This window comes from Oikopleura dioica, chromosome 1, assembly GCF_907165135.1.
Source record: "Oikopleura dioica chromosome 1, OKI2018_I68_1.0, whole genome shotgun sequence".
Taxonomy (NCBI): domain Eukaryota; kingdom Metazoa; phylum Chordata; class Appendicularia; order Copelata; family Oikopleuridae; genus Oikopleura; species Oikopleura dioica.
In genome coordinates this window covers 5,842,384-5,866,326 of record NC_137291.1, presented here as the reverse complement: position 1 = coordinate 5,866,326, position 23,943 = coordinate 5,842,384, and the positions used below count along the sequence as shown (strand labels likewise).

Sequence of the window (23,943 nt, the reverse complement as noted above, 5' to 3'; positions counted from 1 at the left end):
AAAAAATTTTTTCTGTTCACTAAAAATATGCGATTTTCCTAAAAATTGTCATTTTTGCTCATTTTTCACGGAGAATTTTACCAAAAGCGCCGAGACTCGGAATTTTCTACTGACAATGATAAGAAAACCATTTAAAAACAATATCTAGCTAATAAAAATCAGATTAAGATTTTTTTTGGGTGAAATAACCAACTTTAAAATTTTGTAAAATCTTGAATTCCAGACACAAAATCGAAAATTTTGTAAACAAAAGTAAGTCAATGCCCAAAAAGCTGGACACCAAAAATGTTCCTTTTTTATTAAGGAATCCAAAAATATAATCAGAATTTTGAAAAAGTGAAAATAATTTTCTCGTCGACCCCTTCCTTAACTTCTCAATACACGTGGTCCAATCATTGGACCACGGCGACTTTGACCCCCTGTAATTCCCGTTGTAGTAATCTGTTTGACCTGAATTTTGTAATGTGAGCTGATAGGACGTAAACGAACCACTGTGTGAAGTTTCGAATGAAAACTCAAAAGTGGTGGCGTTTCGCGCCACATTTCTCTATCGCTCTCTGGTTGAAAATCGGAACGGATTTTTCAATTGACAATAGTATATTTTTATAGAAGAGGGTTCAAGCTCTCTAACAATACATTTATGAGTTTTAACTCAACGGAAACGTCAATTAGAGCCAAAAGTTCTGGGCGCTATTTTTCACATTATGAATTTGGCGCGCCGCGCGGGGCTGAATAATGCATTGTGGTCCAATTATTGGACCACGTGTTTTGAGGGTATAGTAGCGCGCCCGTGTTTTGAGAAGTTAACTATCGTTTAATACAGGCGCGGAGCGCACAACCGATTTTAAAGTTTGAAAAATTGGCATTTTTGCCGACTTTGGTATTGGAATACCGAAATTGGTATTGGAATACCAAATAGTATTGTAATCGACCATTTTCCGTTTTCGACCCCTGTGCCTCAGGTAGTGTACCCTGGCGGGGTAAGGTTAAGAAATCCTATGTTCAACAAAAATAGTCGGCATTCAAGTTTTACCGGCTTTTTTGTTCCTTTACTTGACCTTAGTTTATGCGGATCCGATACTTCATGGTCCACGCTGCTTGGACGGGATAACCGCAAAGTGATTAATTGAAAAATATCGCAGCTATCCTAACTTTTTATTCCCCGTAGCTTGCAAACAGTGCAACGTTTTAGTTCTTGATGTTTTAGAGAGTAAAACAGGGCCTTCATTATTCCTTGAGAATAAACTAATAGCTTTTATTGCCGATAAACTCGACGTGAAAGAGCTAAAATAAAAAATAAGGTATCGGACACATTAGATGTTTCATAAGAAACTTACAAGCAAGGCTCATCCACATCCTTAGTGGAATCAATCGACCTTGTTTGCGATAAAATCTTACAAATCATTTTCCATAAAGAACAGGAATAGAATCTCGACCACTAATTCTTTGGTGGAATTCGACCACATAATCGCTAGATTTCTCCCTTTTTGAATTTTTGTGTCTCGAAAAAACTGGAAGTGCAATTCACGATTAAGTTTCATCATTTTTTTATTGGCTTTTGGTTAGTTGAAACATCGCGGTTTACTAGGCGATTTACTTGTTACGCACGTTTTTAAGGTTTAGTTTTCAAATTCGTAACTAGCAATTTAAACTTGCTAAAAAACATGTTTATAAAATATAATGAATTTAGGGTTATGAAATCGTAAAAATAAGAATTAAATTCTTCAAGAAACTAATAATTTCAAAAAGAAATCCCCTTGATGACTTTAAAAACCGCTGTATCTCAATACGTTCAATGACGGACTGAAACATTTGTCAAATTGGACACGGGTCCACGACTAAATTAAATTTTTTATCACTTACCTTAAAGCCTTGCATCATTACACATAATTTAACTAGAAAAATTCTTGCCGCGATTTTAATCAATTTTTATCAAACTTTCTCCGACTTTCTTTGAAGCGAGACCGTTCCCTTAAGCTCCGATTGCTTCAAAAGAATTGGTAACTCGAAATCTAAATGGACCATCTAAAATGGCAAAAATATAGCAATAATTCTTTGTTTTTATTGACTTCTGTTCAGATCTTTGGAAAGGTTTGATAGTAGAAATTTTTGACGGCATAGGCTGATCCAGCAATATTCCATTTATTAGACAAGTAGACATCGAGGTCCTCATCGGCATAGACATCATCGGTGGGAACAGTGTTCGAAAAAAATTTTAACGTCATCGAGAAACATGGATAGATCAGTCAAATTTGGGTCGTTTGAATTTTGTCTTCGCTCAAATCGCCAGGTCTGCCACACGCCAGGAACGCAATCGAAGAAGCCGCTCCTCGCCCTCCACTTGTCCGTTGAAGGATCATCGACGCACAACTCCAGCTGATGGTTCTTTTTGTGACGGTTAAGCATGAAGAATCGCTGTCCGGGATTTCCGTCTTTATTGTCCGAGGTCATCTGGAGAATGTTTGTGTAGTTTTGATTGTCTATGTCCATGTCGTGAGAGCACTTGACTTCGGCGCTGACGACGCTGTTGATTTCAGCAGTGACTGTTCCGCATTTGTTGTTGAAGCTAGGATTCATCTCGCAGGAGCCGACAAAGGTGATACAGTCAGTCTTGCCATCACAGGGATCAACAGCGACGCATTGTTCGTATTCGATTTCGTCAAAGGTTTGGTAGAAGAAATTCCGAATTGAGTAGTCTTTCGCAGCGTCGTTCCAACTATTCGAAGCGAAAACATTCAATTCGTCTCCTTTCAATACTCGATGGGTCGCAACAACTCGTTCAGCGACGATGTCATCATCGATGCTGACGACGATGTTGGTAAGGGTTGGGTCGTTTTCGTCTTGTCGCTGCTCAAGTTTGAAAGTGTTCCATTCGCCAGGTACGCATTCGAAATCATCAGATTGTGAAAAGAACTTGCACCTTTCTGGATCGGCAAAGCTGAGTGAGATCGATTGAGAGTCTGGTCGGCGATAGAGCGCGAAGAATCGCTGTCCAGCGTTTCCGTCCAAAGCCATGTTCGTAACCTGCACAAAGTTCATCCACGTGCTGGATTCAACATGTGTGCAAAGGACATCAATCGACATCACATGGTTGACAGAAGCGGTGACAGTGGTGATAAGGTTTTCTCTGGACGGGTTGATAGCGCAGTCATCGATGAAAGTTTCGCAATATTGCTTGCCATCGCATGGATCGTCACAAGGTATCTCCTAGGACGAATATAACTGACATGAATTAATCTTTTTTTTTTCAACTCTTACGCTGAGCCATAGCCTCGACTCAAGGAAAACGAGCTAAAAACTAGAAAAAAGTTTACCGGACACATTGGATGTTCGCAGTTGACACATCCCTCTTTGCACTTCTCTCCACAGGGACAATAGTCGCGGCAGTCTTAAAATTCCTTGAGATTTCATTTGTGAATGGCCTTACTTTGATATTCTCGGTCGCAAATCGACTGGCAATATTCTGTCTCGCACAAAAGACGACAGCGATTGTATTCGACTCTGCACAGTCCGACACATTCCACTTGTATTTCGGCGTCGCTGGAATAGCTCAAGAAAGATAGAAAATAAAAAAAAACTTACGGGCAAGGCTCATCGGCATCTTTACTTGAATCGATTTTAAGAATACCCTGAAAAATCAGTAAAACCTGAAAAATAACCATTTTTGTCTCTCAGAAGAATGTGATAGGGGCCCTGCTTTGAAAAGCGTTTTTTCTGTGTCGAATAAACATTTAACAAACTGTTGCGAATTCAAGCAGATGCTATATAAAAAAGTGTTCTTATGATCATTCAAGTTTATTTACTGTTCTGAACTGATAGAAATTACATGAACTACATCGGTAAGTGCATGTGGGGACCTTCAGGATCCGGTCAATGTCTGTAACTGTCTAGATTTTGGTTTGTTGATTTTGATCTTGATCAGTTACAGTGTGAATCTTAGGAGAAGTCTGATAATAGAAGTTTCGGACGGCGTATGCTGATCCAGCAATGTGCCATCTGTTGGACAAGTAGACATCGAGGTCGTCATTTGCATAGACATTATCAGTTCGAACAGAGTTCGAGAAAACAGTGACGCCATCGAGAGAAACTGAGAGATCAGTCATAATTGGGTTTTCTGAATTCTGCGTTCGCTCGTACCGCCATGTCTGCCACTCTCCAGGAACACAATCGAAATACCCACTTCCAGACCACAATTTGTCGTTGGAAGGATCATCGACTGAGAGTTGAAGCTGTTGATTGTCTTTGTGCCGGAGAAGCATGAAAAATCGCTGTCCGGGGTTCCCTTGGAGATTCGAGGACGTCAACTGGAGGATGTTTGTCCAGTCGCCGAGTTCCATGTCGTGTGAGCACTTGACTTCGGCGCTGACGACGATGTTGATCTCAGCAGTCACTCTACCGCATTGGTTTTTATAGCTTGGTTGCATCTCGCAAGAGTCGACAAAAGTCGTACAGTCGTTTTTGCCTTCACATGGGTCAACAGCGACACATGGTTCGTAATTAATCTCGTCAAAGGTTTGGTAAAAGAAATTTCGAATTGAGTAGTCTACAGCAGCGTCGTTCCATTTATTCGAAGCGTAGACATTTAGTTCATCTCCTTTCAAGACTCGATGGGTAGCAGCGACTCGTTCAGCGACAATAGTATCGTCGATGCTGACGACGATGTTGGTAAGGGCTGGGTCGTTTTCGTCTTGTCGCTGCTCGAGTTTAAAAGTGTTCCACTCGCCAGGCACGCATTCAAAATCATCAGCTTGCGAAAAGAACTTGCATATTTCTGGATAGGCGAAACTAAGCGAAATCGACTGACAGTCTGGTTGGCGATAAAGCGCGAAGAATCGCTGCCCAGCGTTTCCGCTCATAGCCATGTTGGTCATGTGAACAAAGTTCATACCGGTGCTCGATTCGACATGAGTGCAGAGGACATCAACGGATGTGACGTGATTGACTGAAGCAATGACAGTGGTGATGAGGTTTTCTCTAGATGGATTGATTGCGCAGTCATCGATGAAAGTCTCGCAGTTTTCTCTGCCCTCGCAGGGATCGTCACACGGAATCTCCTAAGAAAGATAAACCCTGGACTCAAGGCCCAAAAGTTTAAATAAAGAAAAAAGTGTACCGGACACATTGGATGCTCGCAGTTGACACATCCCTCTTTGCACTTCTCTCCACACGGACAATAGTCACGGCAGTCTAAAACTTTCTTGAGATTGTATTTCTGAATAGCCTTACTTTGATATTCTCGGTCGCAAATCGACTGACAGTATTCCGTTTCGCAAAGAAGACGGCAGCGATTGTATTCAGCTCTGCACAGTCCGATGCACTCCACTTGTATGTCGGCGTCGCTGGAAAAGCTCAAGAAACATGAATAATCAGAAGAAACTACTTACGGGCAAGGCTCATCCGCATCTTTACTGGAATCAACTTTAAGAATACCCTGAAAAATCAGTAAAACCTGAAGTACAATCATTTTTCGTCTCTCAGAAGAATATTATAGGGGTCCTGCTTTGAATACCATTTTTTCTGTGTTGAATCAATCATAAAAAACTGTTGCGAATTCAAGCAGATGCTAAATGAAAAAAGCTTTCTTATGATCATTCAAGTTTATTTATTAAGAAATATTTAGTGTTCTGAATCAATAAAAATCTACTCAACTTCATTAAAAGTTCACTTGGTGCACTCCACAATCTTTTCAATCTTGGAAACCGTCTCCAATGCCTTTCTCAATATTTCGTTTGTTGATTTGCCGCTCTCGACAAAAATTTGCCTGAAATTTTCGATAAAGGCACTCTATTGCGGCGAAGTCGCCTGTTTTCGGATACGATAAGTAGCATCCGGCCAAAAAGAATAATAAAACTCCGTGCACACTATTTGGTGGCCCAGTTCTTGCGATATATCACAGTTTTAATCGAACAATTTTTCGGTGAAAAAAAATGCCAAGTCGTCTAATAGTAAGAGATAATAAATGGTGGTCGAGTTTGAAATTAAATTTAAGGTGACATGTGTAGTCGGAATTCTTGTCTTCGGAGCTCTGGTCGCAACAATTATAACTCCGATTTTTCTCAGAAAAAATCAGGATGCAAAAACAACAAGTGCCTCAACCACGAAGTCCACAACAATAACAACGACCACAACTACAACGACAAGCACAGTCATTACCTGCGAAGCCCATTCTTGTCAGAATGGGGGAATTTGTGAAGAAACCAACGACTCAATTTTTTGCGCTTGTCTGGATGGTTTTTCTGGTGATTTTTGCGAGATCGGTCCTTGTCCAAACAATCCCTGCGAGTACGGCGGAGCGTGTTCCTTTTTCAATGGTAGTTTTGTGTGCTCGTGCTTAGATGGCTTCTCTGGAGAGCGATGCGAAACTACTCCTTGCTCCGGGGATCCGTGTGAGGATGATGCGATCTGTACAATTACTGGAAACACTTATGTTTGCTCTTGCAAAGATTGGGCACACGGAGAATCGTGCGTGATAACTCAGTGTTCCTATGAGCCTTGTAAATATGGAGAGTGCATGTTGTTCGGAGAAAAGCATCTATGCAAGTGTCCTTCTGACATGTTCTCCGGCCGGCGATGCGAAATTAACCCCTGCGAGCAAAACAGCAATGATGCAAGCAAACCACCAGCTTGCTTCAACGATGGAGTCTGCTCAATGGACGGCGATGATTTCAAGTGCGATTGTCCCGAATTTTACTCCGGAAAAAGGTGCGAAATTCATCCTTGCATGGATTTTCCTTGTCAAAATGGAGGGGCCTGCGAAATTACTGGTGACGACTCTTTCATTTGTGATTGTCCTCTGGGCGCTTCTGGAAATACTTGTGAAGAAATAACGGAAACAACAAATAAGTGCTTCGATCTTGAGTGCGACGGAGTTTGCCTTGAAATGAAAGACGGACAACCCAAGTGCTTTGGAAACTCACTCGTTGGCTTCGTCAACAATGATGATTTTAATGTATGATTTCCTCGATAAACTTTGAATAACAAATATTAGTACACGATGAGTTGTGGTCCGATTCATGGTTCGACGATGGCCACTTCACCTGAAATCAAAATCCATCATTTCGATATCGTCCCGAGTTTTAGAAAAAATGAATACTTTATCAACACTCATGGCTGCGGTAACACAGGCAACTGCAGAGCTAGCTTTCCTAAAGGAAGGGTCTGTAAATCTGATATTCGAAGCCGGGAAAAAAGAACCAGACTACAGAACCCTGAAAAGACAAGTCTTCTGAAGGTGGACTCGTTTTTCACCAAGAAAAAGGTAAATCCGGATTTCTTCAAACATGGCTCCTCACAGAAAATTGCGAGGTAAGATTCAACTTTCAATAATTATTTATATAAAATTTATTATATGAATTTTCAGATGGATGATTGCTTTTGGACGATCAAAGATACTCTTGACCTAAACCTCGGTGAGCTCAAACTTGGAGCTTTTTTTTAATAGTTATTCAAGCTTGGAGAGCTCAAGAAATAGAATGTCCACCTGGAACCGGTGTCTGTTACTATGTTAACGAGATTGAGATTCTTCGCTTCGATGCCAACGACGAGCGTTTCCGATGGACTCTTAGATCGAATGCAACGGATCTTCTTTGAAATGCCGAAATTTCTTTTGTAATAATTTAATGCTTAGCTTGTATTTTAAGGAAGAATAGATCAGTATATTCAAAATGATTGCCATTCTTCAGCAGGTTTGAAATTTAGAATTTTTGGGGTCCATATATTTTTATCATGATGGCGAAAAGAGTCAAAAGCAAATTGGCAAGAGCAGTAGCAGCTGCAGCTTTGTTCCTTGGAAAATATTTATTTTGACGTATTTAGGGTTAGGTTTTGGGTTAGAGATAGCGTTACGGATAAATAACCTGACTTTTCGTAGATCTTGATCAATTTTTTCATTCATTTCTTTCTTCTTTGATTCTGGCAAAGGCCTGAGAGTGCCTGAATCGGGTGAGAGCATATTTGCCCAGAATTTTCCCTCCTTCGCACTCGCTAATGGCGGAAATTTCTGGCTGCCATTTTTCAATAAATATTCAGTTCTACTTTCGTCGTCTTTATCGTCAATCGAATAAACCTTCAAATCGGATGATTCGCATCGAATTCCCCAACTCAAATTGTTCATATTCGTTATCGCGAAAATCTGAAAGAAATACAAATGATCGATGATAAATACGAGTACTGCATAAATTACCTGAAGAAAAATATTATTCATCGGAATAAACAGAACATAAACAACGCTGCTGAAAGTACATTTCATATCGCAGAAAATTATCGTTGATATCAAATAAATAGCTCCTAACACAGTAACTAGCACTGCAAGGGGGTCAAAATCAAGCCTTGAAATCCAAACATCAGGAAAAGCAAAGGGTAGAACCATGGAGCAGGCGTAGACTGTCGAGAGAAATTTCGCTGACTGCAATTTTAACGGTTCGAAATCTGACAAACAGATCATCGAAAACACAATAACAGGTGCAAAAACGATGGCAAAAGCGGTCCATCTTGTAATGTAACCCGCAGCAAAGATTTCAAGCCAATTCCAGATAACTAAAAGCGTTGCAGATATGCTGATGGAAGAAACGCCCCAAGAAAAAGCTTCGCTGTAAATTAAGTTCTTCAGCCAAGAATTATTGTTTACTGCTTCTCTTCGTTTCGAATTAAAGTCAAACATGTTGAGAACAAATTGTGGTCCCCATCTACGTCGCTGTTTAAAAAATGCATCAAAATCTTCGGGCGCAAAGTTTTTACATCGACTCTTCCCTTCGTATTCAATCCTTGCGCCGTTGAGCAGCATGAGGTTGCAAAGATATCTATCGTCTCCTTGGTCGAACCAGAGTTCGAAATCTGGGGAAAAGCTCCCAAAGTCCGAAGCATGTTAGGGTTAGGGTAAGCCAGAGACGTGCAAGGGGCCTATTGCAGGGGCAGTGATTTTCTGCCAGACTTCGAACTCTGGGTCAAACATTATTTTTGTTCTTCCATCTGATGCCTCCTTGGCGTAATCCTTCAGGACTGGCTTCAATGCTGACATTCTCAGTATGCAAAAACAATGAGACGTGCACAAAACAGAGCCGAGGAATTTCTCGGAGAACAATTTAGAGTAATGTTGAATGCCGTACTCAAAATGCTGAAACCAAACCATCGGGCCTAAAGACAGCGTTAAATAAGTTTAAAAAGACGGATTTACCGCTTCCTGTTGGCTCAATTTGACTGCAACAAGCGGCGATTTCCGATGAATCCAGCATTCTTGAAAGAACAAGGTCGAAATCCACCGGTCTAAAATCCACATCTCCATCAATCGCCAAAATAAATGAATTTTCCTCCCTGATCCTCGCATCTTTTTCCTGCTTTATCTTCCAGTGGCAGACATAATTCATGTACATAACTTGTGTCCATCGTAATCCTTTCTTGATCTTTTCCGAATCTTTCAAATGAATAGTCCACTCGACTCCAAAAACAAGCAACCGAATTCGCCCTCCATAAGGCGTTTCGGCGAGTTCTCCTTGATTCCCAATATTTTCCTGGCTATTTTCAGGCAAAACTCTTTCGAGGACTTCCAAGTACTGATTGACCCATTTGTTCGTTACTTTCCCAGATGCGGTTTTGTCAAAAGAGTCATCAAAAAAGAAGTGAATTTCAAGCTCGAAGTCATTTTTCTGATGATTTTTCTTATTTTTAATCAACCTTGAATAGAAAAATAAGAAGAAAATTGAGTTCAAACTCACCTTATAAGTGACTTCGTAAGAGTTTCCATCTCAAGTTCATTTTCATGCCAAAGTGGTACACAAATAAATACAAAAGGAGTATCTTTAGGTTTTCTCGTAGCGCAACTCGCAGCTTCCTTCGACATTATAGACTAGCAAACAAATTCACCCACCTCCCCCAACTTCATTTCCGGCCTATCTCAGCTCATTGACATTTTTGATAGAAATAAATTTACCCAACACTTCCCATCATTTTCGAATTTTGAATATGGTGGGTTGTGGTGTTGGATGTGTGCCCACCTCCACCCAAGCACCATTTCAACCATTTTTTGCAGACCCCAAGACCTGGGGCCAAGGTAAATACTCTGAGGCTCAGAGTCAGAGCATTCGTAACTTCGAAAATATTTGATCAAATCAATCGAGCTCCCAATTTTTCTTTCGAGCCTCTTTCTCGAACTTTATTCATAAAAATGGAAGCAGTGTGGGAGTTTTTTCCAAGCAAAAAAGCTTTTGAAAGTGTACCATATGTTACGAAAAATCAAGTAGAGAAAGTTGCCGAGTTTTTAAAAACTCGTTCAAGAGCTGAAATCCTGACGATCAGCACTTTAGGAATGGTTTTATGATCAATTTGATTGTCAGTTTAAATCTTTGTCTAAAGTTTAGGGTTAGGGTTAGGGGTAGGTTAAACCATGAAAGGCTTGACTGGTGTGATTGGCTACTGCTGGCTTCAGAACAAATGGAAGTATTGGCAGCGCAAAGGTGTTTCTGGGCCGAAACCGTCTTTGGCCGACTTGGGAAACACTATCTCAACTTTCAACGATCTTGGTGTAGGGCTCTTTGAGAAGTACGCAGACCAAGACGTGATCGGCATTTACTTCTTTTTCACTCAACCCTGTCTGATAGTCAAAGACCCAGCTATTTGGAAAGAAGTGGCGATCAAGGGCTTCCACAACTTTACAACGAGGGGCCGAAGCGAAGCGAATTTCGCGTTCGGAAAAATGGCTCCTGACTTCGTCACTCTGGCAGAGGGGCAAAAATGGAAAAGGATCAGAAATACGATCGTTCCATTCTTTTCTGGAGCGAGGCTGAAGGAGACGTGCTTGGTGCTTCAAGATACGTACGAACATTACGAGAACACGGCCGTTCCCAAATCGGCGGAAACTGAAGTTGACGCAAAAGCATTCGCGGCTGGACTCACTCTTCGCGCCATTCTTGGCTCTGGTTTAGGCCTTAGTGCAAAAGAAAACGAAGAACTTGTGGAAGAAGTTTATCGCCACGCAAACATCCTTTCTCAAACAAGTTTTTGGGGATTCATCAAGACTTCGACTGTCCCACGATGGATTAGATACAAGTTAAACATGACAAACTATCCTTCTTCGACGGATGATTTCTTCAGGGAGGTCATTGCCCAGATCATGGAGCAGAAGTCGAGCGGCCGGACGAATCTAGTGTCGCTGATGGCTAATAACATCATTGAAAAATCACAGGAGTACACTGCGACAAAAGGGTTGACAAAGGTAAGAAAGCTCAGAAGAAATTTAAATTAATCATAATAGGGTTAGGGTTAGTGGATGGTCACCGTCTGATGGTGTCTGAAACCGACAAAAAATTTTTGACAAGTTTTGCGTGGGCGGCTAATCGGCTGCTGATTGGCCGGTTTGCCGAATCCAGACTTCTGATTGGTTGAAAGCTTCCACGAAAAATTCAATTTTGTCGATATATTTTCGTCGGTTCCAGACACCTCCCAGGATTAGTGTTTGGCTTAGGGTTATGGTTAGGGTTAATTAATAATAATAATTCATTACCAAATTGCGTTTCAGGACGAAATCATCGCTCAAACTTTGATCTTCAAACTCGCCGGCCAAGATACAACCGCGACTGCCTTATCCTTCCTTCTCTTTGCCCTGGCGAAAACCCCTAGCGTTCAGGAGGAAATCTACAACCAAGTAAAAAGCGCAGATCTGAGCTACGAGGGGCTGAAAAAGATCAAATTCATCGACGCATGCATCAAAGAAGCGATGCGCTTTTTCAAGTTTATCGTTCTCCTTCGCGAGGCGGATCAGGACTGCGAAGTTGCAGGCGTAAAGGTTAGGTTTAACCAATAAAAATGAAGATGAGAGAAAATTTAGATCGAAAAAGGCACGCTTGTCTTGTTTCTGCCGAATCTTGTTCACAGAAGCGCCGAATTTTACCAAGATCCGGATGTTTTCAACCCTCATCGATTCGACGGAAATGAATCAAACACTCTTCAAGGTACCTACTTCACCTACTTCACCCCTACTTTTGACGCCTTTTCAGACGACTACTGGTTTGGTTTCGGAATCGGGCCCAGATCTTGCCCGGCAGTTCGGTGGGCCTTTGTATCTATTAAAATCTTCGTTGCGAATATTCTCAAAACCTACGAGCTCCTTCCTGGAGAAAACACGCCCGAACTGAATGAGGTGAAAGTAAGACTTGCTGGTCCGAAAATTGAAACGACTGTTCCGATGAAAATTCGATTCAGAAAACGAGCTTGAATTTTTAAAGTCAGAGCATTCATGATATTTGAGGCTCATAATAAACGATTCTCAACTCTTATCTTTTTGGTTGTTTTAATATTTTTGTTAATTTTATTATGAGCATTGATCTTGCTTTTTTGGCCTTTTTCGCCTATAGAATTCAACGAACTCTTTGTCCTTCTTGTATTCAACTCTAGCTCTTTAATAATTGACAAAAGTTATTTTATTATTATTTTATTATTTGGGACTAAAAATGCGATCGGATAAAAACACCACTGATCCTGGAGAAATCAACAAACAATACCAAAATACGGCCGAAATAGTGATTTATTCATAGTAGGTTTTTTCAGAAGAAATCGCCAAACAGAGAAATATCAATGAGAAAATTTGAATCCAATCTGAATTGTTGACAATGACTCGTTAAGGTCGAGCTTAGTTTCCGCACTTCATTTGCTTGAGTTTTCTGGTGACGATCTGTCTTCGCTGACGGTGGATAAGAGCGTTCAACTTGGCTGGCTTGTACTCGGCGTTTGGCATGCAGACGAAAGAGTCGGTGAAGGAGACGAGCGAGGCAAAAAGGCCATTCAATTCCTCGCAGGCGTCGGCGGAATCGACAGGTGCGACGAAAGTGGTGTGGTCGTTCGAGCCAGCGGGGTAGGTGCAGGGATCGGCGGAAGAGAAGGAGTTGAGCTTTTGCATCTTAGCAAAGAAAGCGTTGAATCTAGCGACCTTCTTTGAAGCAAGGACCGAATTGACGCCGAGGCCGGGGAGAGCATCGTAGAAGTCGTCGACACGGATGGCAATGTCAGCAGCGGCGGCTTCGATCTGCGCCCAAGCATCAGCGGGAGAAGGAGCGGCAGGTTCCTCAGTGGCACCGCCAGCGACGATGTCGATCTCGAAGCCTTTGTAATGCGAAACAAAGTCAGTTTGGAACGTGATCGTCGCGGTGTTTCCAATGACAGTATGCTTTTTCAAACCGGTAGTGATTGGATTGACAACAGTGCGTCCCGAGAGAGATGCTCTTTCCTTTTCCAGCTCGGCGTCTCGTTTTCGTCGAAGAGTGCTGGGATCGGTAAATCCACAGTAGTTCACTTCGTAACCTGCCCCATCGACGATTCGGAGAAAATCGAATCTGCAATCTCCGCTGGTTTCAACGGCGAAGCTTTTGGCGACAAGATCGAAACTCGCGACTGACGCGTCTAGCTCGACCTCCCAGATGCAGCTCGTGTCGGCGTAGTAGAATCCACCGTTTGTGGGAGAGACGATCGTCTGGTCGCTTGTAATCGTTCCACCGCAGGTTATACCTGCACTGCTGGCGTAGTCATTATAGCTCACACCCGATTCAAAGGCGGCGGCGGAAGCAATGAGGGCTTTGGCGACGTTCTTAACAAAATTATTATTTTTGTTTTCTTTTTCAAAGATTAACCTTCATTCTCGTCTCTCTTTCTGATTTTTAATCAGCTTGTCAGACTCGTTTTGGAATCTGAATTCGATCGAATGCGCCGCGTTTTTATGGCCCATGATTCTTGAGCTGTCGCTGGCGGGCGATAGTAAGCAATACCGAGTTATCTGGAGCAAGAACGTTTTTCTGACGTTTTTTAATAAGAGTACAAAGTGCGGTAGAAGAACTAGACAGAAAACGAGTCCATAACATGACCTAATTGAAGTTGCAACCTAAATGAAATTGTAACCCGTTGACGCTAAGTTTGAAGACCGCGACGGGAAGCTACGAATTCATAAATACGTACTTTAATGTAGGATTCTGTCCTGAGATATAGAAATGGGGCAGAGTAAAGAGAGACTAATTAGTAACCGGTCAAGCTGAAAAAATTCCGGAATTGTGCGTAAGGACTGTTATTGCTACCGAATTATCTTCCGCACTTTCGGGCTAAAATTCTAGAGCCGATTCTTTCTCTAAGAGGCTACCTAAACGACATATTCACTTAGATTTTTCCCGCCGATAAATCTGAGCAGCAGTTATTTTTTTCAAAAGTATCTTCATAAACGAAAATAATGTTGAAAAAAGACATTCTGAACGAGATTCTTTACTGAATTCACCGTTCTCCTAAGCTGTCTATTTTGTCACCAGAAACATGTTGGGAGAAGCTTATTTTGATCAGTCTATATTTTTGGCAATGATCCTTGACCTGTCGCTTGCGGGCGATACAACTCAATACCGAGTTATCTGGAGCGAGGAACGCTTTTCTGACAATGAGTACAGAGTGTGGTAGACAAAATAGACAGAAAACGAGTCCATTACATGACCGAGTTTAAGAGGCATGGTATTATGGTCAGTCTATTTTTCCAATTTCAAGTAAAAATATGCCGAATCAGAACTAAGAGGTTAATTTCCGCTCTTTGAGACCCTGACTTAGCTCTTCTGTACTGGTTGGTCAGCAAAAAAAAAACAAAAAAGAAATGGCAATTACGAAATTTTGGGGAGAAAATAGACACACCGACCTTTATTTTTCACTGCACCTTCCGTACTCCTGAGTTGTTCCTTTTATTTTACTACCGTATTTATGATCGTTTTAAACTTTTTGTTGAAAACAAATTTATTTGTAATGAATAAGTAAAGAAAAAGATCTATTCTGATCAGAACAATATCCAGTCCATGAGTTAAAAACTGATTTACGGGCAAATCTAAATAATATTTGATGAAATCCACATAATGTGGATTAAAATTTTTAATTTGTACCTGGTTGTCTAAGCAAGGTCTAAGTGAAATGGCCTCATTGCAGTTGTCTTCTGTACAACTTTCCTTGCAGGTTTCTTCGCGATAATTTTCATACCCATTGTGGTTAATTTCAAAGCATGTTGGACTGTCTTCAAAGTTGCTCTTGAAGCTTGAGCAACCTTTGTTTAGCTGATGAGAATATGTCCCATCGAACTGAAATTTTAAAAACAAAATCATTTATTTAAAAATAACCAGGTTCAATTTGAATTACTTTCAAAAATCGAGCGTTGGCATTCACTATCTAACCTCGCGTGTGTATGCTGCAGTAAAACAGCTCGTATCGGCATATGCGGGACAATCAATGGTTTCTTCATTTTCGCACTCAAGGTCGTTGTATGCGCCGATTTTTGTTTCACTACAGGTTCTGCAGGATTTGACAGTTCCGGTTGAATATTCTGATAGGACTTCTACGTTCGTTCTTGAGTCGTTGCAGCCGTCTTCTTGACAAACTGTTTTGCAGTCTTTGAACTTAATAAAGAATGAAGCGAATGATACTAATCCATGTCTACCTCGAATCCTATTTCGTCCTCATTCATCGACTCTTTGCATCCTAAAGACCCGATATATGATGCACTTGCACATTTCCGAGTCATTGTAGAAACAAGTACCCCATCAAATCGAAAATCAACCATAACAGAAGTAACACAGTATTCCTCTCCAATCGCGCACCCCCTTGCAACCATAAACTGAGAATCTTCTGGATTCTCCCAACAGTCCCGATTCTTTTCGTCTTTGAATCCGATATGATCCCTTTCTCCTGTGCAAACGAAGCATTTTATCGCATCACTCGGGCAAAAAATTATGGCAAAAACGATAATTAGCGAGTTTTTCATTTCGAAATCTCTTCGAATAATCCTATATGAATCATATAATATGATATCACAAATGAAGAATCAACTGAACACTTTCAAGTTGATATTTAGCGAGGAGCACGCTTTGGTTTCCATTTGAACTTTAAGAATCATCTTGGCAAATGTAAATTTTATTATGAGCATAAATTCATCATTGATTCTGTTCCTAAAATATTCCTAGAAGGGCAAAATCTGCTATTTGAACAATTTTCAAGAATAATTAAGAGTCACTCATAATTGGTCAGGTAAAAAAGTCCCCTTGAAATTTTTTTTTGAAGATTTTATTATAAAAACAAGAAAGAATCGATGCAAAAAGATATTTACAAAGAGCGAAGATAGGCAGAAAATAAATTAGAAAGCAGGGGTAAAGTATTGTTGGAAGCTGTCTTCGGGGCTGAAAGAAACGGATGGTGGATTGATTGGAGCGTTGTAGATTTGCTCTTGGGCACCCTCGGGGACGGGGGCTGAAGCTGGTGGAGAGTAGCAGCCAGAGTCGTTGGGGCTGTTTCCGCCGGAAGAGTTGCCTGGCTGCTGGATTTGCTGGACGTCGTAGAATTGTTGGGGAGCGATGTTCTGGTAGATCTGCGCTTGTTGGAAGTAGGCTTGTTGAGTGGCGTAGAACTCTTGCATGAATTGAGCGTTTTGAGCAGTCATTCCAGCGCTAAATTCTTGAGGCCACGAGGTTGGCGGAGAATCGGCCATTGGAGGAGGAGAAGGCACCATTGTTGGGACCGCTGGAGCATTTGAAGGGCAAAGTGCGGTTTGAATCGGCTGATTGGAGACTTGCTGGGCGTGGCATTGTTTTCGGTATCGAGCTCGTCGGTTGGAGAACCAGATTTGAATGCGATTCTCAGTCATGCCGGTGAGAGCGGAGAGTTCTTCGCGGACGTAGACATCGGGATAGTGGGTTTTGAGAAAGGCACCTTCGAGGGCGTCGACTTGAGCTTGAGTGAAGTTGGTTCGAGCTCGACGAGGCTTGGTTGGCGCGGCTTGTTGAGCTGCTGGTGGTGGAGAAAGATCAAGATCGGAAGCGGGGTCGGTTGTGTCGCCTTCTTCCGGGCAACCCTTTTGGCGGAGCACTCGTTTGATTTGATCGACGGAAGGGACTTTTTGGACGCCTTGTTTGACCATTTCTTCTCGCATCTCCCAGGCGTAGGCAAATTGCTTGCGGTACTCGATGATCAGATATTCATGCTCCTTGCTGACGTTGGATCTTCTCTTCGAGCCGCCGGAAGCGCCAGGCTTGATTTGACCAGTCTTGTTGAAGCGGGAGAGGATCTTGGAGACGCAGCCGTGAGAAACGCGCAGATCACGAGAAATGACGCAGGGGCGGATTCCCATTTGAGACATTTGGACGATCTTCTCGCGAGTTTCCAGGGAGAGGGGACGACCGTTGACGAAGGCACCGCCGAGTTGGTTGAGTCGAGCTTGGTTTTGCATTTTTGAAGATTGTTTTTTGCTGTTTGTTTGCTTGTTTGAATGTTTTGTGATATGATGATTGCGATTTCGGATGTTGCTTATATTCGGGAAGGATGAGAAACAACGCCCTCTCTAGAAACAGGTGGAAACAGGTTGATCTTTCCATCCGGCGCACTGGCAATCCTGCACCTTGCCTCATCAGGTTCACTTTTCCCTTCGGCGCGTGGCACAGCCCAGCTGCGCTTTCTTTGGCAAGGTGCGGCTTCAATCAAGAGGGCCTGCCCGTGAAATTACGCGTAATTATTGACTTTCCTTCCTACGAACGGGGATGGAAATGACTTAGAACCATGAAATTGAACAGTTTCTTTTTTATTGGCACTTTTCAAAAATATAAGTTTGACCGACTTTCATCGAAGCTTCTAACGGGCAGTAAATGGACTCTTCTTGTACTTCTCCGTGTTTGATGTAAATTCTGTCGATTGTTGCGTAATGAGAAAGGTTGATCAGTCCCCCAGCGAAATCAAGTTTCACCCAGAGCGAGTTGATGGATCCGAGATTTTCTTTGAGAGTCAGCGGAGTTCGCATTTGAAAGCCTTCATAAGGGGTTATTGGAGACTCGTTGATTTTCAGAGTGATTGGAGAGCCAGAAGAATGAAGATACCTGAAGCTTTTTAGATCGGATTTTGGAAAGAAGGCTTACTGAATTTCCAAGTCTAGTTCAAGATTTCGATCTGTATTTGCATTAAAATACAGTCGCTGAAGATTTTCATGGACACAGAATGGCTTTTTGTCGCCGGTATTCAAATAAACTTCGTTCAAATTCGGCTTTGGCATAATATCTTTGTAATGAATCGAGTTCCAGCCCATTTCCGGGAGAAGATTGTTATCCCAACTTTCCAAACAGTAGCCTTCGTAGAAATCCGTCCATCGTTTGCACTAGAATCCGGTAAAATTGAGCGTCAAGAAAGCAACTAACCTTGTAGCTTTTATAATTGCAGTTTCTCGGAATACTTTCTTCAAAAAATCTGATCGCTCGTTGATGATAGCAGACGGCAAAGTCCCTCAATCCTTCCCAAATTCCGCCATTGTCCGTAATTTGGTCAAAAAGACCGCCTTCGCAGCCCGGGTGATTTGTCCCGTTATTTGGCCAGAAATCGACATGGCCAACTGGATAAGAAAGTCCAAGACCTTGGACGCCTCCCGAGAGAAATTGAGTAGCATCGGAGTGGATAACCGAGACAAAATCAGCGTCAGAATATCCCAGGCAAACTTCATCTGGAGTATCTTTGAAATACGGCTCAGCAGGGTCCAGTCCGTGAATCACTGGCAATTTGACTCCGTATCGTTTTTGGACATTTTGACCGACGTAGCCACAAGCTTGCGCGCCGAGACTGTGCCCGATGCAGGTGATTTTGGAGACCATCGAGTTCATGCTTCTGAAAAACGGCTCCATGTCCTTGATCAGACAGCCGACAGAGCCGCCAACAACTTGCGTGTCCGTAGCTGCCTGAGCGTATTGGATAGTCCGAGAGCCTTCGCCCCAATCGACCCGGAAGACGTTTGCATTTTCTTGCTCCAGGATCAAAGCTGAAATTCGCTGCAGCCAGCCTTCATCTCCTGTGTCAAAATAACCGTGGATGATGAAATAGACGGGGTTTTCTGGATTGAAAGAACTTGCAGCTAGAGAATCAAAGTTTCCATAATCGATGTTGACCCCGGTTTCTAATGTAGTATCGAGGTGGAAATTGACATTAAGATCAGATGGCTAGATCCGAATTTAAACGAGAAAGCGCGCTTGAACTTACGAGATTGGGCAATTTGCTGCCAGGTCGCGCGTCGGTCCCACCCCAAGGCGGCAAATTTGTAAAACAGCCGACTTCGCACTGGTTGTGTCTGTAACACACCTCGTCGCCGAAAACTGTTCCAAGAAGAGACGCTCCAAGCAATTTCATAATTCTTGTTGACTCTGTTTTGAAATCGATAAAAATCGTCTACTGAAGGTGTCTCGAAAATATTCTACAATGAACCAGATTTCACTTTCGCATAACTTGAAATCTGAGAAAAGAACAGATGCTCTGAAAAAGTGCAAGTTCAAATTTACTCCAACGGCAATGTTTTTAATCATTTGAACAAACATTTATTTGAGAAAGCATAATTCTTCAGATGATAAAAGTACCCTATTCAACGCAGAAATCAGCATTTGCCTCGAAAATGACTGGATGCCAGCTGAGAAAGTCGTGTCCGCCGATGATTTCTGCTTCTAAGACTTCGTCGTTGACAACTTTGATTCTCTCAACTGGGTAAAGACCATTCGAATCTCTGACGCCACCAGAAATGGCGAAGATGAAATCACCGATCTTCAACGCTGTGCCACGGTAACAATACTCTTCCAAAAAGCCAGTCAGCCTCCATACATCTTCTTTCAGCAGCCAGATACTTCGAGTGTATTCTCGTTCATTTTGGTCGTATCCACCAGCCATGAGAAGTGCTCCACTCTCCAGTCCAGTCAGTGTATGGCCTTGAATATTCCTAAGAATAGAATTATTGCAAGAGAAAAGCGTATATTGATAACCTTGGGTGGTCAGCCAATCTTCTCCATCCAGAAGACGAGTACGTCTCGACCTTCTGTTGGCCATCTCCTCTGGCGCTTCCGACAGTTGTAGGCTGACCATTCAAGTAGCCAAGACCGCCATTTTCATGCGGGTATAATGTTGAATATGTCAATGTTGAGCTCGCTGAATCGAAAATTTCGCAGTTCGTGAAACTTGACCGATCGAAGCAGATCAGCGCTAAAAGCGATCACAACATTTCTTGAAGAAATGATAAAATTGGAAACCTTTGTCTCCGTCGTCGATTGCAACTGCAAAATGACCATACCAGAACTCGTCAACCAATTGAACTGGCACTTCCTTGAATTCGCAATCTTCCAGCTTCGCAATCTTCGGAATTCACTGAGTCTTTCTAGTTTCGAGTAATTTTACCTTTTGATAATCGGTCTGGCCCCCAAAAATATACAGGTCTCCTCGAACCACGGCAGAAGCGCTTCTATGCGCATAATCATCTCGAGGAGCATCGATGGCAGCCGGGGTCTTCGTGAAGCTTTCGCCGGAGAAGATGTAAGAATTCGCCAAATCGGAGAATCCAAGAATCAGGATGTTGACATCATTCTGATCGGCGTAAATCTATCTTTACCGGAAAGGGATTTACCGGAGATATTGTTGTAATTGCCGTCTGCGAGGTCGTTGTTGTCTCCTAAGAAAAAAAGAAGTTGTTGAAAAAGAGTTTCGAGATTTGTTGATATTTTATCGTACTTGAGGGCAAATTGGATTTTCGCAGTTGAAGCATCCTTGCTCGCAGTTTTCTCCGCAGGGACAATTATCGCCGCAATCTTTAATTTTTTTGAAGCTTTTACTTTTGATGAAGCTTACCTTGGTACTCTCGATCGCAAATCGACTGGCAGTACTCAGTTTCGCAGAGCAGTCGGCAGTAATTGTACTCGACTCTGCACTGTCCCTCGCAATCTTCCTGCAGCTCTATGTCGCTAAAAATAGAGTCATGCGGAAGTTCAAAGATAATAGTCATCACTTTCAATTTATCAAGCTGTCCTTAGTAGTAAGCGGGATCACAAAAGTAACAGAATAAAGAAAACTTACGGGCAAATTTCTATAGCGACAATTGCTCGTTCTCCATCAGAAGATCTCTGGATGCCGGGACGAGCTCCAGAATTAGGAATACTTCCTATGACCAATTGTAGAACCCATAAAAGAATCATTTTTTTTACTCAAAGATTGAGAATAAATGGATCCGTAGGACGTCACTGCAAGTGAACTTTAATGTGAGTAAATACTGAGCGTGCTTTCTGCTGGGTATTTGAACCGCTGATATTTGACATTAAAACAGATAAAATTTTTATATTACTTTATAATTTTGAGGATAAACCTTCTGTATTGAAATTAAACAAAAAAACATTTTTGCGGCATTTTCAGTGCTTTATTTCATGGAGTATTTTTCTAGCTGTTTTTCACCAGTTCGCGATCATCGTTTCTCCTTTTCAATTCTTCTTCCAAGCATTGAATCGCAAAATCATCCTGATCATCAAACTTGTTTGCAAACATGTGAGGCCGACTTGTGATCTAAAAAATCGACGCGAAAAATAAAGCACATCGGAAAGAAAAATTTACCCAAGCAAGATCGCCACTTCCAAAAACGCAAACTCCGCGCCGGGCGTGTCCTTGACACTGAGGGAGCGATCCTCCATTTGTCCATAAAATAAGACGAGACCATTCCTTTGAATTTCCCTGAAAAATTGTCATTGGAACATCGAATAAGCTGTTACCGTTCTTCCGCCTGGGGCGCGTTCCATCGCAACAATCGAAGCCCAGACAAATTCATCCGGCGAAAACGTATCTTTGGACCACTCAATCAGCTGCTTCACTTCTTCATCCTCCATCATCCAACTTACAAACTCCCTTGTCACCATCAAGTACGCGAGTCCGCCAAAGATTTGCACATTGTTCGGCGGCGGGGATTTTCGCCAAAAAGTAATTTGCGGGACGTACTTGTATTCGTGAAAAAACTGTCTTCTGATTGACCAGTGATATTTGTAGCGCTTGAGTTTGTTCTCCGGCATCGGATATTGGTTGATCGAGTTTTTTGGATAAATCGACTTGAGGTGATCGACGATTTCAGAGTTTGTTTTCAGCGGGAAATCCTCGCCGCACAAGTTGATTAAATATCTCCACTGGATTTCGTGCTCCAAAAGCTCTTCCATGCAGTTGAGTTCAGCTTGGAAACGCTCGTAGGAGCCCCAGAGACTGGGCTCGGCAACCTGTGTAGAAAACCTGAGTCAGGGTCTGAAAGATCGCACGCGGCTTTTCAGACCCTGACTCAGGCTTTCTACACAGATTGCCGAGCTCAGCCCAGAGAACATTTTCCCTTTTCTTCGCCAGGAAAACATTCGGGAGACAGTTGGCTAGCTCTTGAAAATCGTTATAAACATCCAATGACGATTTGGAATCGACATGAAGGCAGTAGACATTGTCAGGCGAGTAAATAGCGCGAATCAGTCGTTCGACTTGACCTGGGTTTTTGTGGACGACAATCGAAAATGCAAGAGGAAAGTCGCTGTTTTGAGATGAAAAGGAGTAGTCGCGCATTTTCAGGAACTCTTGGCAGCTTGTTTCTTGAATAAAAGTGGAAATTGCTCCATCTGGAAAAGATTGAACGTCGATTTTGTTCGAAGACTTCAGTTTTTCGACTTTCTCGAGCTCCAGCGAATCGTTCTTAAGGGTGTCCCCAACGATTTTTTTGAAACAGGATCAACTTTGAGTTAATAATTCTATTAATCGGATAGTTTCTACATGAAAAATCTATTTGAATATTATTATTTGGACCCTTCTTTCTGCATTAATCTTGACCGATTTTGTAGATTTTGATCCGTTAATCCCCTACCGCCGCTTCAAAGAAGTTCGATTTCTGTAATCTCGGGGAACTTTGAGATCGTTTTTCTCGAAATCTGAAGATGTGGAGTTGACGAAGTCGTCGAGAAATACCTGTATGAGCGCTTTACAGTCGGGCGAGCTTCGGACTTCTCGGAAATCAAAATAACTTCGCAAACGTCTTCGAAAATCTTCATTTATCTCTGTTGGCTTGAACCAGACCACGATTTTCTCGACAGTTATCTCTCCTTGAAATCTTAGGTTTTGAAGTTTTGCCAAGATGAAGACTAAAAAAAGGACTACGAAGACCGGTCGCAGTGAAATTCTTGTCATTGCTTGACGATGAGAGTGCAGAGCTAGTTTCGCGGAAAATTTTGCTGCCGATTGACTCTAGAAAATCTTCGAAATAGAACTTCGAAGTCTTGAAACAGAGATAATCATCCGTTCAAGTTGAACTTGTTCTCTCAAAGCCATCGTTTTGAATAATCTTATTCGCAGAAGAAAATTGGGTAGGACTCATTCTCATTAGAGCGTTATTTCCACAGGGACTGATTTTCAGACTATCCTGATTTCCATAGAATGCCGGATTTTGCCTTTCTCATTGACACTAGCGGTATGTTAATGCTGTAAGGCTGGTCTGCTCCAAGCTTTGCCTGCAGTAAGGAGGCAACTCAGAAGCTCAAGCTTCTACGTTTTCGTTGATTCTGCGTTGGAAAGAAGCCAAAGTTTCCAGAACCCGTCGCCGCCGTAAGTTTGATGTGACATCAATGATGTCGGATTGTCCATCCAACTTTTTTCGATGAAAATCATATTAAAATACAAAGTAAAAAATGTGATTTTATCCCATTCCTTCAAATTAAAGCCCCTCAAGCCAGCTGCTCTTGTTTTCAGCACTTGTCGCACTGCTGCTTCGTCGTGTTCTTCTCGGACTCGCGGACCGTTGTTCTCATAAAAATAATCGAATCCATTCATTTCAGGCATATTTTTCTTCCTTTCTTTGTTTTCCCTGACTCAAATTGTGCTCATATAAATGTGAGAGTCTCGGTCGAAATCTGACATTTTCCTGCAAATTTTGGGCAAAATATTCTCCTCATTTTTTATTCCTTTCTCTCTCGCTACTCATCTTGGAAATTCTCTTTTAATCCTCTTAACCGCCGCGATCAATAAAACCATTCATATGTCCGAGAATAATTAACGACTCGTAAATAACGGCTTCTTTTTACTCATCGGCGCAAGGGTACTGTGTTCGAAATATTGCTCAGTAAGGCAATTATTTTAAACAGTTTAAAAAGAGTCAAGGACAGGAAGTAG

General features: G+C 42.0%; 7 protein-coding genes across 7 annotated transcripts in view; 2 read left to right on the top strand and 5 right to left on the bottom strand.

Annotated features, from left to right (window-relative positions):
- Positions 1-13,617, top strand: part of LOC145708187 (small ribosomal subunit protein eS6-like) — a 37,281-nt gene extending 23,664 nt beyond the window's left edge. Inside the window, exon 5 of the mRNA XM_081786916.1 lies at positions 13,608-13,617. The gene's annotated coding sequence lies outside the window, so the exon portion shown is untranslated. The remainder of the gene's footprint in view (positions 1-13,607) is intronic.
- LOC145711789 (chitin synthase chs-1-like) lies at positions 8,870-9,835 on the bottom strand. Its single transcript, XM_081789478.1, has 3 exons — positions 9,711-9,835; positions 9,173-9,510; positions 8,870-9,132 (listed from the first exon to the last, which is right to left on the bottom strand). The coding sequence occupies exons 1-3, from the start codon at positions 9,833-9,835 to the stop codon at positions 8,870-8,872; spliced, it is 726 nt and encodes a 241-aa protein (XP_081645604.1).
- LOC145711788 (cytochrome P450 6B6-like) lies at positions 10,379-12,260 on the top strand. Its single transcript, XM_081789477.1, has 4 exons — positions 10,379-11,206; positions 11,510-11,776; positions 11,819-11,942; positions 11,988-12,260. Exons 1-4 carry the CDS (start codon positions 10,379-10,381, stop codon positions 12,203-12,205), a joined length of 1,437 nt encoding a protein of 478 aa, XP_081645603.1. The 3' UTR covers positions 12,206-12,260.
- A 2,509-nt stretch (positions 13,618-16,126) lies between the features above and the next one.
- Positions 16,127-17,237, bottom strand: LOC145711787 (paired box protein Pax-7-like). The gene has a single exon (XM_081789475.1). It carries the CDS (start codon positions 17,213-17,215, stop codon positions 16,127-16,129), a length of 1,089 nt encoding a protein of 362 aa, XP_081645601.1. The 5' UTR covers positions 17,216-17,237.
- A 318-nt stretch (positions 17,238-17,555) lies between these two features.
- LOC145709846 (pancreatic triacylglycerol lipase-like) lies at positions 17,556-19,168 on the bottom strand. The gene is made up of 4 exons (XM_081787552.1): positions 19,000-19,168; positions 18,171-18,959; positions 17,895-18,130; positions 17,556-17,855 (listed from the first exon to the last, which is right to left on the bottom strand). Exons 1-4 carry the CDS (start codon positions 19,144-19,146, stop codon positions 17,564-17,566), a joined length of 1,464 nt encoding a protein of 487 aa, XP_081643678.1. The 5' UTR covers positions 19,147-19,168; the 3' UTR covers positions 17,556-17,563.
- Positions 19,169-19,204: 36 nt separating this feature from the next.
- Positions 19,205-21,069, bottom strand: LOC145709856 (uncharacterized). Its single transcript, XM_081787562.1, has 7 exons — positions 20,848-21,069; positions 20,623-20,735; positions 20,506-20,582; positions 20,402-20,446; positions 20,176-20,361; positions 19,767-20,133; positions 19,205-19,723 (listed from the first exon to the last, which is right to left on the bottom strand). Exons 1-6 carry the CDS (start codon positions 20,964-20,966, stop codon positions 19,984-19,986), a joined length of 690 nt encoding a protein of 229 aa, XP_081643688.1. The 5' UTR covers positions 20,967-21,069; the 3' UTR covers positions 19,205-19,723; positions 19,767-19,983.
- A 57-nt stretch (positions 21,070-21,126) lies between these two features.
- Positions 21,127-23,357, bottom strand: LOC145709867 (beta-1,3-galactosyl-O-glycosyl-glycoprotein beta-1,6-N-acetylglucosaminyltransferase 4-like). Its single transcript, XM_081787573.1, is given in 5 exon segments — positions 21,127-21,327; positions 21,376-21,492; positions 21,531-22,003; positions 22,005-22,476; positions 22,747-23,357. Coding segments are annotated over 5 exon segments (1,404 nt in total). The 5' UTR covers positions 22,966-23,357; the 3' UTR covers positions 21,127-21,204.
- Between the last annotated feature and the right edge of the window lie 586 nt (positions 23,358-23,943).

What these genes read in the sequence shown, in the direction of transcription:
- LOC145711789 (XM_081789478.1), bottom strand. Translation starts at nt 9,835, where the DNA reads ATGTCGAAGGAAGCTGCGAGTTGCGCTACGAGAAAACCTAAAGATACT. An exon ending in CTTACGAAGTCACTTATAAG is followed by an intron (nt 9,511 to 9,710) that starts GTGAGTTTGAAC and finishes GCCTGAAAATAG; the next exon opens with CCAGGAAAATATTGGGAATC. An exon ending in AATTGAGCCAACAGGAAGCG is followed by an intron (nt 9,133 to 9,172) that starts GTAAATCCGTCT and finishes CGCTGTCTTTAG; the next exon opens with GCCCGATGGTTTGGTTTCAG.
- LOC145711788 (XM_081789477.1), top strand. Translation starts at nt 10,379, where the DNA reads ATGAAAGGCTTGACTGGTGTGATTGGCTACTGCTGGCTTCAGAACAAA. An exon ending in CGACAAAAGGGTTGACAAAG is followed by an intron (nt 11,207 to 11,509) that starts GTAAGAAAGCTC and finishes ATTGCGTTTCAG; the next exon opens with GACGAAATCATCGCTCAAAC. An exon ending in TGAATCAAACACTCTTCAAG is followed by an intron (nt 11,943 to 11,987) that starts GTACCTACTTCA and finishes ACGCCTTTTCAG; the next exon opens with ACGACTACTGGTTTGGTTTC.
- LOC145711787 (XM_081789475.1), bottom strand. Translation starts at nt 17,215, where the DNA reads ATGCAAAACCAAGCTCGACTCAACCAACTCGGCGGTGCCTTCGTCAAC.
- LOC145709846 (XM_081787552.1), bottom strand. Translation starts at nt 19,146, where the DNA reads ATGAAATTGCTTGGAGCGTCTCTTCTTGGAACAGTTTTCGGCGACGAG. An exon ending in GCAATTATAAAAGCTACAAG is followed by an intron (nt 18,131 to 18,170) that starts GTTAGTTGCTTT and finishes ACCGGATTCTAG; the next exon opens with TGCAAACGATGGACGGATTT. An exon ending in GAACTAGACTTGGAAATTCA is followed by an intron (nt 17,856 to 17,894) that starts GTAAGCCTTCTT and finishes AAAAAGCTTCAG; the next exon opens with GTATCTTCATTCTTCTGGCT.
- LOC145709856 (XM_081787562.1), bottom strand. Translation starts at nt 20,966, where the DNA reads ATGATTCTTTTATGGGTTCTACAATTGGTCATAGGAAGTATTCCTAAT. An exon ending in GTCGCTATAGAAATTTGCCC is followed by an intron (nt 20,736 to 20,847) that starts GTAAGTTTTCTT and finishes CTCTATTTTTAG; the next exon opens with CGACATAGAGCTGCAGGAAG. An exon ending in GCCAGACCGATTATCAAAAG is followed by an intron (nt 20,134 to 20,175) that starts GTAAAATTACTC and finishes TGAATTCCGAAG; the next exon opens with ATTGCGAAGCTGGAAGATTG.